This window comes from Crotalus tigris, unplaced genomic scaffold, assembly GCF_016545835.1.
Source record: "Crotalus tigris isolate CLP2741 ecotype Arizona unplaced genomic scaffold, ASM1654583v1 scf7180000018371.15429387391:27106975, whole genome shotgun sequence".
Lineage (NCBI taxonomy): Eukaryota > Metazoa > Chordata > Lepidosauria > Squamata > Viperidae > Crotalus > Crotalus tigris.
The window spans coordinates 19,296,362-19,309,594 of record NW_024096970.1 but is presented as its reverse complement, the minus strand read 5'-3'; the positions used below and the strand labels follow the sequence as shown (position 1 = coordinate 19,309,594).

At 34.0% G+C, this 13,233-nt stretch overlaps 1 protein-coding gene across 1 annotated transcript in view; it reads right to left on the bottom strand.

The window, feature by feature from the left end:
• Window positions 1-698: 698 nt before the first annotated feature.
• Window positions 699-13,233, bottom strand: part of TMED8 (transmembrane p24 trafficking protein family member 8) — a 16,671-nt gene continuing 4,136 nt past the window's right edge. The window contains exons 2-6 of the mRNA XM_039351614.1: window positions 10,929-10,998; window positions 8,071-8,200; window positions 7,482-7,623; window positions 6,148-6,441; window positions 699-4,885 (exon numbers count right to left, since the gene is read on the bottom strand). Of these exons, the coding sequence (XP_039207548.1) occupies window positions 4,668-4,885; window positions 6,148-6,441; window positions 7,482-7,623; window positions 8,071-8,200; window positions 10,929-10,998 (854 nt within the window). The 3' untranslated portion in view covers window positions 699-4,667. The remainder of the gene's footprint in view (window positions 4,886-6,147; window positions 6,442-7,481; window positions 7,624-8,070; window positions 8,201-10,928; window positions 10,999-13,233) is intronic.

The following is a 13,233-nucleotide window of genomic DNA, read 5'->3' as shown; positions in this document are numbered from 1 at the left end:
AATTAGACAGACTTTAGTTAACTGGTACTAGAATAATCAACACAGTGCAATAACTTGTAAAATGCCTTCTCTGTTTAAAAAAAAATGTTTGGGAGAGTAAGAGAATGTACAACAAATTGTTAAAAAAATTATATAAATAAGTTCACTAAAGAATAAACATTTTATATGTTACAAAATAGAATTGAATTTCATCTGAAGGACATATTTTCATTATAGGCCAAATTTTAAACTACAAACCAGTCTATTCATTTTATTTCGGAAATTTTATGTTACTGATGAAAATGCACAGAATAATCCTTTATTCTTGTTCTCAGGGACAATATTGTATAAAGCTTAGACCTGATAAGTATAAATTCAGTTCTTTTAATCCCAGCAGAAAGGAAGTGCTGGCAAGTAATATCAGTTATACATTTATAAATTGAATTAATCAAAATGTTATTGAAGTTTAAATATTAAACTATTTTCCTTTGATGCCAAACTATCGGAAATACCCATGGACTAGCAGAAGGCCTTGCTAATATATTGGTATTAAATTACAATGTAACTACTTTCTGACATACCAGTTTGACATCTTTACAGAGCTCACTTCTAACCATAATTACTTAGAAATAAGTCTTATAGAGACTGAGAGACCTGCTCCCAATTTAATTTATTTGGGAATGCATTTTTAGATGTATTATTTTGAGACAGAACCATTTTAAAAGGCCATATCCTACATCCAAATAAATCTCACAGTGACTCTCTTAAATCAATGTAAGCAAATTCAATGTATTAATACTATTCACTATACTGCAAATGCTTTTGGTCCATCACAAGAATTCCCACAATTTAATCTTGATTTTGCTTACTCAGGGTATCGTCTAAAAAAAATAACTTACATGCAGTACAGTTATTACTAGAAAAGTTATTCCAAACCTATGATAAGCAAACCAACAGCGGTTATAAAATGCTTCAAGATCAGACAATGTTTCCCTGATTTCTCAGTAATCAATTTAAGATACAGGTTGCATGCATTTTGGTCTTATGTTATGAAGATTAAGTGATAAAACAAAATGTCGTTTATTTGAAGTAAGATTTACCATGAAATTGTCAGTGAACTCTCTACTGTGAACTGTTCCCAAATTGCCTCAAGGTGGCTTTCATGCTATAGAATTCTACTGGATTTATAAGGACAATAAGAGGAATATGTCTTGAAAATACCTCATAGTGCAAGAAGACTTATAGGACAACGCTGTACAAGTGATCTGCTTAGAAACAGGCTCAAATTTTAATCGGATTTAAGTGCACTTGGGACTACAGCAATCATTTCATACCACACAGTTATTAGTGAACCAGGATTTTGGCAATTATCTCTTGGTTAAAATGAGACAAACAAAGCAGTATCAATAATAGCTACCTCCAATCCCACCCAAGATTAATTTCAATAATGTCTTGGTTTAGTTTGCTTGTCAGTAGTTAAAGAGGAAATACAAACATACACTAAATTATACCTAATTAAAACAAATACATGAGCTGAATATATTAATAAGATTAAAGTGTGACAAGTGAAAATAAAATAAGTTAAAAATGCTTAATTTATATATTGGGACTAACTAGATCCTGTTCTCCATTTTAAGTTGTCACATACTGCATATACTATTATTCATTTATGCTATTTCTTTACACTACCATATGAACATGGCCAAAGTCTGTTATTTCCCAAACATTATGAGACAATCGTATTATTTTATTTTAATACATTTCTATTACACTTTAATTTCTCAATCTAAAATAATAGTTAATCTATCTCAAGTGAAATTATATTTCTATTTTCATCTACAACAATGCATGTATAAAGTTGAAAATTTTCTAGGATCAATTTCAGGCAAGGATAAATGTTCACTCTAAGCATTTTCCACAGATTTCATTAGCGTGTGGTTACAGAATTTTAGGAATTTTTGGTCTGCAATCCAAGAAGCACATACATCTTTCTAATTTTTTCACAGTAGAAAGAGAAACAGACCACATAAATACTTTGACTTGGCATGAGTTTAGTTAGTCTTTGGATAAGAGGTGTAGATACTGTAAAGTTCATGTGCATATGTGGTGTGTATACAACTCACACATGCAGAAGGAATATTACACACTATACCAATTCATCAAGAGTTTAAACTCTTAAGATGTGCTCTATCTGGAACTTTAATCCTTCTGCTTAAACAGCATTTCATCTTTATTTCAGATATTAATTTCCTTGGTTGAATGAGCGAAGTGTACATATGAAGGACAGTCAATATTAAATTGATTAGTTCAGTAGGAACAAATCTGACAACCACTGTCATTAAACAGCGAATGGTAAGGAAGGCACGGAACTGATATCTATTACAGTTTTAATTTGCTTCATATTTCAGTCTTATTCTCTTTTCTAAAAAGTCATTCCTCTATTTTCTACATTTGCAGGTAGAAATGATACTGTAATATCATTATAATAATTTCAACAACAATTCATATTAAACAAACCTTTAAAAGATACTGTGGGACTTAAGAACAAATGCAGTTGCTTTGTTGAGAAAAATGTTTGTTACTCAAGAGTTAAAAATAGAGCTCTGTAATTAAAGCCAACACAAATTTGCACATTTAAAATATATGTCTTTTCTTTCTTTGTATTTCTTCAAGAAAAATTTAACCAAAGCAAACAAATCTGTTTCATTTTCTGAACTCTAAACAAAGCAAACTCTTTGGGTTGAAAATGAGGATAAACATAGTGGGCCTCATTTTTTTATACAGTGTGGGACATCTAGAGATAAGCTTTAATTGAAAATAATTTCAATAATAGTATGAATTTATAAACGGGGAGGAGGGGAACATTAAATGCTGCTCATAAGTTTTACAACAAACAATTTGGTGGGTCCTTCTATCAGGGTTCTTCAAGACTGTTTTCAAAAATCAATAACTCTGAATCAGAAAATCCATTTGTACTATGGTTTTCCTTCTGCTGCCAAATGTTCCTTGCAGTTATTGTACTTTAAATGCTGTAACTGTTTCTCCAATCTCATATTAAATAATTAAAAAATGGGAAGGAGTAGCGGTATTTGACTTCCTCTTTAAAGTTAATAGTAAAAAAAGCCCACAATAGGAGTCAGTTTCATTTCCTCTCTGTATGTCTCTCACTAAAAATGTGGCAGAAATAGAAAATCACCAAACTTCAACAAAAACACCTCTTGGGAACATTCCCCAAGATCTACTACTTACAATAAATATTTGGTGTAATCATGCAAAGAATTAAGCATACTGGACAAACATCACAAGAAATAGTGGCTTTAAAAAGGCCTGCTCAAATCTGCCCCTGAAATATTAAGTATATTTATATGTCTTCTGCTACAGAGACATGAGCTGTACATATACATTCTATAAAACCTGAGCTATGAAAGATAATATGATTGCCAACTGGTAACTGCAATAGTTAGCTCTGCTATATTATGCTTATGCTACATTAAATATTGGCAGTGATTTTGAAGTGTGAATAAACAAAGGTGTAAAAGAAGATAAATACTTCCTGATTGTTTAAAGACTCAATATTTTATATGAGGGCAACCTTTTGCGGACACTATAATTGCACTCTTGCATATAAATTACAAAATCATTGCTTGTAATAGACCAAAGGACTAATTTGTGCATGCCCACTGTAATATAGTTCAGGACTGCTTTTTGTAATTGGTACTATCTTGTGTCTGTCTGACTATTGGTATAGTAACTATTATGTGCTTGTGTAAAGTCTTCTTGCTCCTGGAAATGTTTGCTCCTAGGAATCTGGAAGCGCTGTGGTAAATATGCATAAATTGCTTCCATTTAGTATCTTGATAAATGAAATAGATATTTCTGCCCTCTAAAATAAACATTTCCTAACTTGGTTTGGTTTAGTTTTAAATTATGCTCCATGAACATAATGTTTGAAACAAGCATTTGAAATTTCACCAATTTTAACTATATTTTAATGTTGCCAAATGTTGCCAATAGAACAGCATACTATGGCTCCAAAACTCTGAATTATGGAACTGGGGAAGCCTTTATTGTTGTCTTTTCCCGAATAATTCATCAAAAGCAAAATTGGGGGGGGGCACACTCTTTTCTTTTAAAGTTATGTTCTTCTCTTATTGAAAGAGAATGATGCAGTTTGGATTCCAAAGCTTTTAACATATATACAAATATCTGAGCAGATGACCATTTATGGGAGCTAGATGAGAGAAGGCAGCCTGCCAGTGGCCTGAGTAATCAACGTGCATACCATTCTACAAGATCTCCACTACAAAGCAAATAGCAGTGTACAATATCACAGTAACAATGCGGTTCTGGGCAGAGTTCTATAGGCTGTTTTGGCAGCTGAATTCAGTCAGTATTAGTAGCTAGTAGCGTAGAAGGAAATAATATGTATACTTCCAAAGAAAAGGAATGTTTTAACTTCAGTTCGTGTAAGTGCAATCAAAAGAAAAACAGACATTTAAATCTTATGTCCGGTGACTTGCTTTGCTGTAATTAAAATCTCAGCTTTGTATCTGCATACAACAAAGTGGAACTGCTAATGATCATTTGCTCCATTCCGGATAGTGGGATAAAGTAGAAAAGATATATAAACAAAATTTGGCCATCAGAAGGTGTACATCTTAATCTTGGCAATAAGACTATTTACTTTTTTAGCTGGCATAATAAACATGAAAAAAAAGAATCTTGTTGCGTAGGAGAGAATAAGAATTGTCAAATTTGAGCAAGTAGATGCCCTCGCCTGGATAATCATGGCTGCCTATTTGCACTTCTTGGTGGCTGTCCCTTCGGTAGACTGGCATGATTTCCCCGTAACGGTTTCGCAAATAGCTCTTGGCTCCTTTTTCCACATCACCAACAGGAATAGGACCTAAGAAGGGAAATGCACAACATATACATCAGCTATAGAAACCAATAGAAGGAGGCCATAGATACTCAGGATTATGGATCTAACTAAAGAAGTTTATACACAGAAAACATCATCACAGGTTTCAAAGCATCTGGAGATTAGACTTTCCATATTTGTCAGGAACCTGAGAATGTTCCAGTCCTGTCATTTAAAAAAAAACAACTGAATTCCTAAACTATTTTATCATTAAAGTTTATAAAATACTTATTGAATATGTAAATATTGCCATTATGTATTATATTGCACATTTGCATGATTAAAATAAAATTGGAATATTTCCCTCCCCTTGTCTTTAATCATTTCATCAAATGAACCTTCTAAGTTATTCCATAATTATTCCATAATAATACAAAATAGTGATGCTCATCAGTGTAAGAGGATAAGGAACAGCCAGTTACTCTCTATGCTCAGACATTGATTTATTCCAATGTTCTCATTCCAACTTCTAGCAGGTGAAGGATTTTCTATATTATACTGCAATAGAAGCAAGAAAAGAGTGAAACAATTTCTGCAGTGGCCCTACATTTATAGAATTCTTCCCTGAGTTATGAGAAAGAACTCTTGCTAGTTTTATGGGAAGACGTATAAAATTTATTAATTGTTGTGAAGGTGCTTATAGATTCTATGACTGAAGAATGTCATCAGCAGAGTTCTGAAACAACGACATCATCATCATCTAAATTTGAACATCGCCCAATTCCCAGTGAGTTTAGGCAATTCACAAAATAAAAACCAAAAAATAACAATAAAACTATATAACAATAAAGAAAGAGGAGTAAAAAGAGGGCAATAATGACAAACATACACATATAATACCTTAGCCAAAAATCTAGGCATAAGCCTTTTCAGTCACTAACGCTTTCTTAGAACAGCATCCTCCCTAAAGTCTGAATGGCACAAACTCTGATGTTATATACATTTTAACTTTATTTGCAGAAGTTGACATTCAAGCTGCTCAGAGCTTCCAGTGTTTGGAGCTACAACTACATCCAGTTGAATAAATAAACACACATTTTATTATCAGGATTTATTAAATTTCCCTGCTTGATAGTCTTTGGAATAATTTGAAGACTAATTGCACAGTTCAAGTTAAAGCAGTTAAGAACTTGAGTTCTTTAACTCAAGTTAAAGAGGTTATGTTTGCTTGAGAGACTATTTGGAACATAATGGTTTTACATATTTGTTTATTAAAGTTATACGTCACTATCGAAGACATGACATACCTTCAAATTCTTCTTCTTCGTCTTCTTCATCACTTGATTCACTGACCTGAACAGTAATGGCAGTACTAGTAATAGGAGTCCAATCAAAATAGACTCCAAACCCACTGTCATAATCTTCCGTAGCAAATTCCCAGCAGACGCGCTTCCCATCAGGATGGGTGGGCACCCGGACTGTTAATACCTCACCCCGTTTCACTAGCATTCGGGCATTCTTCTCCTTTGCCATCTTTGTTTTAAACTCCCTTATCTTAGAATTTGTCCAAGTAGTGGGAGGAATCAGTGGAGGTGGCCGAACTGGAAGAAAGAAGGATGATTTTTTTAGTTTTTATAACATAGATGCTGATAGAATTTTTAACAAGACTGGGTGTTCTAATTACAAGATTTCCCTTTTTTCAAAAGAAGGAATTAGGTTTCTTAATCCTTCTCTTAACTGACAAGACTCTCAAAATTAAACATTCCTTTTTCTTCTAAGAGTCTTTTTGACTGGCTGAATCTATTCTTTCAGTGACTCATCCATACTACCATACACTGACTATATAATGACTTAATTAGACATCTTAGCACAGCAAAGTTTCTAAGAACAAATTGGATGATAAAGGTGTAAATGATCACTACAATGAGGACCATATTAATTTGCCATACTTAAATTTTTTACTTTAAAAATCCATTGACTGTCCACTATGAGATCACTATCACTTTCATCCCAAGCATTAAAATTAAATAATGCGACAACAATTTTGGTCCTGTCTTATTTCAGATTTCTGTGGATTTCTTTTTCTATCATAATATTCTTTTATAATAACAATAATTATTTATTACATTTATATACTGCCCAATTTCCAAGAACTCTTGGCAATTACAGATTAAAAACTTGTAACACAAGAAAAAATATAATAGACAAAAAAGAGTAAAGGTGAAGTGACAAAAAATTAAGTTGGAACAAAATTTACTTATTTATTATTAAAGATGTATGCTGCCCATCTCCCTGGAGGCAACTCTAAAATAAATAAACCCACATAATCCAAAGGGAGGGTTCACACTCACCAAATAAGTATAGTGTAATAGCAAAATTTGAACTAATATAAGAGCTAAATAAAAAAGAATAAAAAATCAGTCCAACCAAGGGTAGAAATTATATACAACACAAAAAATGGAAAAACTAAAAACTAAATTAAACAGCAAAGAATCAAAATCTTTGTTGCTGCTTTCCTATATATGAACATTCAAAACTTACTGTACTCTATTACAAAACAGCTCAAATCTTGCATATTTCTTCAACAGAATGCTAGTTACTGATCCATATGAAAACATAGTAGTGAAAGCATAATCCTTGCCTTTCTTCTGTTCACTTAGAAGATCTGTAGTTTCTAACTCTGCAGACAAGATGTCTATTGCACCTGTATATTCAGATTGTATCATGATTATATCACCTGGTCCCTCTGGTGCAGAGTATTTTGTCACTTGTAGTATAGCTTCCTATACAGACAAATGTATAGAATATACATAAAATACAGTGATGTCAAGGTGCCTTAATATTTAACAAAAATAAGTTTTTTTTCTGTACATATCTTTATCTGAATTCTTTAACTACCTATTTGCAACTATGTCATCCTAACTAGGAAAAAAAACTTCAGAAGGTATTTCAGTATCATATTTTCTGAAGTTTTTTTTTTTCCTAGTCCACATTTCTTCAATTCTGGGCAACACAGAAATATAATCAATTAAAATATATTGGGATCCCAGAAAAAAAATACAGTTCAATAATCTTATTGTCTCCACTACGTATAAATTTCTTATTATCTCAAGACACGCATTTCAAAGCATACAGACGCTATAATGAAAAACATCAATAAACATGTTTATAAATAAAGGATTGTAACGATGGCTTGGCAGTAGAAATAGGCCAAGAGTCAAATCACCTACCTCTTTTTGGTGCTGAAGTTGATCAGTTAGGATCTTCTCCTCTCCAACTACATCTTGCTCCTGTGGATTACCATTAGCACTTGCAGGATCCTTTGTAGCATCTGAATTTACAGGTGATCCATTCTGCAGCCTCCCAGAGAAAGATAGCACAAGAATGCAGGATGTTTTAAGAACCTGATATAACCGGTAGGTAAAATGCCAATCAATTGGAAAAATAGACTTGTAAGGTGACTTGGAGTCAAACAGGATTCCTCTGGCTTATATTTTATATCCAGATGATCTCAGCTAAGCCAAAATTCAAATGAGAAATGCTGTGTTGTATTCCTTTAGGCAGCTGAAAGAATGTTATGTGCCATCAAGTTAGTGTTGATTTTTAAGTGACTATATAAGTAGATCTTCTCCAGGATGAGTTGTTGCTGAACCTTTTCGTAAACACTGGATTTGAACTATATCCAGCACTAAGAAACAATTAGCTATCATAGATAATGTATCCATACAAACAAGGCACAACAATTTGACTGCTTAGTTCAAACAACTTATTTGTAAAAATCAGTTTTAAAACATTGTAAAGAAAGAAAATGTACACTGTATAGCAAAAGCTTCTTATCCCTGCCAAATATTCCACAGGTTGATCATTGCATGTGGCTTAATGCAAATATCTAAACTTATCTGATACATTGTCATATCACTATCTAATTAAGTATTATCTATTCTGTTTGAACAAGAAGGAGCTCTCTAAAGCAGCAGACAGGGATTTTCTCGTGTCTGCTATGAAGGCTGTTTTCAAATGGAAATGAAGGAGACTGAACCTGTGTGCAGAATGTGATGTATTGACTGTTACTGTAAAGGGGAGGAGTCAAAATGTATTGTTGTTTATGAGAGCAGGTGTTTTATATACATAAGAGACACACGAAAGGATAAAACCATAGGAATAAGTGGCAGTTCTCTTCTCCACTTGAATTCCCTAGTGTGGATATATATCCATGTAGGGTAGACCCTAGGGGGATACAGCACAATAACTTGCCAGGAAGAAAATTCACCATTCTAGGAAAAAAATGATTACCTTAAGCCAAGAGAGAGGAAAGAGAGAGAGTAGGCCAATAGTTAGACTTCTTCAACCAAATTCTTAGTAAATTAATTTTTGTGCAACTGGCCAATGTCCAATGCATCCATTTTATAAATGGGTGGTTCATAACCAACAGTGGTCCCATTTGTGAAAGTGTATGCATGTCATTTTCTCAAAATTCAAAATATTTCTACTAGCCCAAAAAGTATAGGTGCCACTGCTGTAAAGTTTCCATGCATACTGATATATAATGCGCTCACATGTGGTCATGTGATCTCAGGGCAAGCAGGGCAACATTTTATGATGCCAAAAGCATTTTACAGGCCTTAATGCACCATTTCTGAGGCCATCATAACTGAATGGTCATTAAACAATTGGTTTTAAATCAAGGACTACCTCACTACCACATTCAGTCTCAAATTTCACTAACTGGAAGAAGGAATCAAATTCCAGTGGCAAGGTAAGATAGCAAAATAAACAATGTATTTTTCTTTGAATGATATAAAAGTGCAATGTTCTCTACACTTGGCAATGTAAGAAAAATAGACAAAAGTAATTGAAAAGAATACCATGAAAATATTAGAATGAAGACTTCAGTGTAAGGTCACATGGTTACAAAACTACTTAATTGTTTGAGTTTTTAACATGGTTAAAATTGTTAATTGTAAAGGATGACTGATCTCCCTTCCCTCCTCCCCGATTTGTTTTCTTTGCTATTCCCTATTTTTGTATTGTTCTTTGTTTTTAAATGTTTAAAAACTGTATACACCTCCCAGAATTGCTGGGAGTCATCTGGCATATACATCTGATAAACTGTTATTATTAATATAAAGTAAAACTAAATAGGCTATTGCCTAGACCTTACCTGTATAGTATTCCCTAAGAAACTCCCTACAAAGTATTTCAGTAACCTGTCGCTCCTTTATCTCTATACCATCTTATGCATGTTTTATATTATGTCTGAAATCAGGAACCAATTAAAGCTTCATTGCTATTATCCCTCTCTGCAGAATCACATTCCTATTTTTAAGGAACTATTTTAGGATCTATCACGCTATTCTGCATAATATTAATTTTGCAAAAATACTAGAAAACTGTTCTTAGTCCTAATGCTAATTCTACATGTTGTTTTAGTAAGAGTATTAGATATTATTGGAACTAATCATGTGTAATGAGTTAATGAGTAGTGGTTAAGATGCTGAACTAAGACAGGGGAGACTTATGACCAAGTCTACCTTCTGTCATGAAAGCTGCCTGGATGAATTTGGGCAGTTACCCTCTCAGCTCACCTACCTCACTGGGTGCTTGTTGTGAGGATGAAATTGGAGGCAGGAATGCTATGATGGCTGCCTTGAACTCCTGGAGGAAAGATGGAATATAAATCTAACAATAAATGCAGCTAAAAAATAAAATGTTCACAAACATTTTTGCTGTGATTTTTTCATTTTTATATATTTAATTGTCCCTTACAGTTCATACTAGTATCAAGCATACAGATAAGCTTTGAATCATAAATAAAACACCAAACAAATTTAAAAGGTAACAGCATTGCTATTACTTATCCTTATGCCGTGATTATCAATAATAGTTAACAAGAAATATACATGAAGACCCTGTCTAGTGAGCATTCCAAAGGTATTGCTACTCATCATAGCCAGTGGGAGAAGATGACTTGTCTTGGGAGTATGGAATAGTGCTTTGGATTCTGTCTAGCAGCATATTAGCAATCAAAAATAAAAACAAAGATCAACCCAAAGGATTTATATCAAGAGACTCACAGTTACTATCTTACCTGCATGGTAATATATCCTTTTCTGAAACAATAGCTTCTTGGACTGATTTTTGAGCTGAATCTTCATTTTCTAGAAGAGAGCAAAGATAACTGTAATATTTCATCTTTTAGTACTTCTAATTACCATTCATTTATAGGCACTCAATGCTTTATCAGTGGCAGAGTCATGCTATATACTGCTTTTAGGTAAGGTTCAAAGCATCCCATTTCCAGAAGAAATATGAGACAAGCCAATATATTTACTAGTTAACATAACATTCACGAATGGAAGAGGTTTCTATTCTAAGATAGCATACCTGACCACAGGAATTTAGTCCTAAACAATGCTAGACAATTATGTTTATAATCAGACTCACAAAGATTAACCTACAATAGACACCAAAAAGGATGGATCGACTACATTACTCTTAGTGGGATTAGTCAACAATATATTTATATTTGTGACATAAGATTCAGGACCTATAAGAACCATGTCTTATAATTTATCATTATCATTTTTATGATAATTTTATCAGTCCAGCAGAATACTGTGATTTGGTCTGGAAAGGTATAGTTTCTATAAAAATAAATGATAAATGATCTTAAAGATATATTTGTTTATTTAAGATGACAGAACTGAAAGTCTCTAAGTGAGAATAACCAATTGGAATTATGATGTTCTTCTAAATGAAATACAGATATATAAAAAAAATCCCTTGTCTCCCCTATGGGTGGTATGTTTCTTCCTTAATCCTAGATCCTCTACCAGAGCCTGGGAGTTTGAGGGTTCTGTAACTGTTCCTAGGACTGCACTCTTCTGGGCAGAGAATTCTAATATTGATCCTGGGGTTTCTTGGGGCCATCCTCCCAGCTTAAAAGTAATAGTTCTGACTGCTTCTACCACCAGTGGGACCATTTTGGTCTTTATTTTTCACATCTTCTCTAATTCCTCCTTCAGGACCTGGTACCTCTCCAGCTTCTTATGCCCTCTTCTTGATTTTGCTGTCACTTGGCACTGCTGACTTCTATTTTTTGTCTACCACCGTCTGATTGATTGGCCATTACCTGTCTGTTTGTCTGGATCCGGAAGTCCCACAAGATAATCCCAGTTATTTTCCACAAACGTCTCTGGAATCTTCCATCTGGACTTGTGAAGGTCTAACCCATACACTACTGAGAAGTTCCTGTATACAATGCCAGCTACCTGGTTATGCCATTCAGTATATGCTTCTCCTGCCTGCATTTTACACCCTGCAACTATGTGTTGGACTGCCTCCAGGCCTCTCTTCATAGTCTGCATCTCAGGTCCCGACTAATGTGGCAGAACCCTGCTTATATGGATCCGGTGTTTATTGGCTGTTATACTGCTATAATCAATACCTCAGTGCTGTCTCTTAATGTCTTTCCACTCGTAGGATTTCCTAATATCTGCCATCTCATCTGTCATCCTCTGCTTGATCTTCCTCCCATGTTTGCTGCTGCCTCAGGCATTCTCACAACAGCTCATCTTTGGGTGTCATCTTACTGATGTACTCCTGAAGTTTTGCCCAGGACAATGGCTTTGACAATCGCCAGACCTCACCTGCCTTCTTTCTAGCTGGTGTACAGTCTCAGTGGACTTGTAGTTGACTACATAGTCACAAAAGACATACATACAAACCTAAGCATGTTGGTGCCAGTAATTTGGTTCAGATTATCATTTTTTCTTTTTTAGAGAGCCTATATATCAATATCTAATGCACCAATTACTTCATTCATTCCTTCATATGATCCATAATTAAACCAGGCATCTCTAAAAGAACTGCATTTTCTCATTTTATCCAAAGAGCTTTAGAGGAAGGCAAAATATTGAATAATTGTTTGAAGGACAACTTTTCATTTAATGTTGACTTGCATGGGCACAAGATTTCTTCAGAGTGATGTGCAAAACTCTGAAAAAATGAATTTCTTAATTTAATGAATGAATTTCTGGGAGAGTTAGTGCGTATTTGATTATGGCACTCAATTTGTAGGGCAAACCCTATCCATGTCAATAATTTTCCTTCTTTTAATAGCATCTGCCATATGCTCTTAAAATGTCAAATATACCTTTTGGCCCCAAACAGATAGGAGCCATTGATCCACACTTTAACCCACTCAAAATGCTAGTTCATGGTTTAATACCGTATGTCTTCTAAATCCCCCAAATTGGGCTTTGTACAAACTATGGTTCAGCAATGACAAAACATATCATGCAAAAATACCCTACATCAGCCTTTTCCAATAACATGTCCTTCAGATGTATAGGGACTGCAGCTTCTACAATTCTTAGCCAACTTGTCTTGTG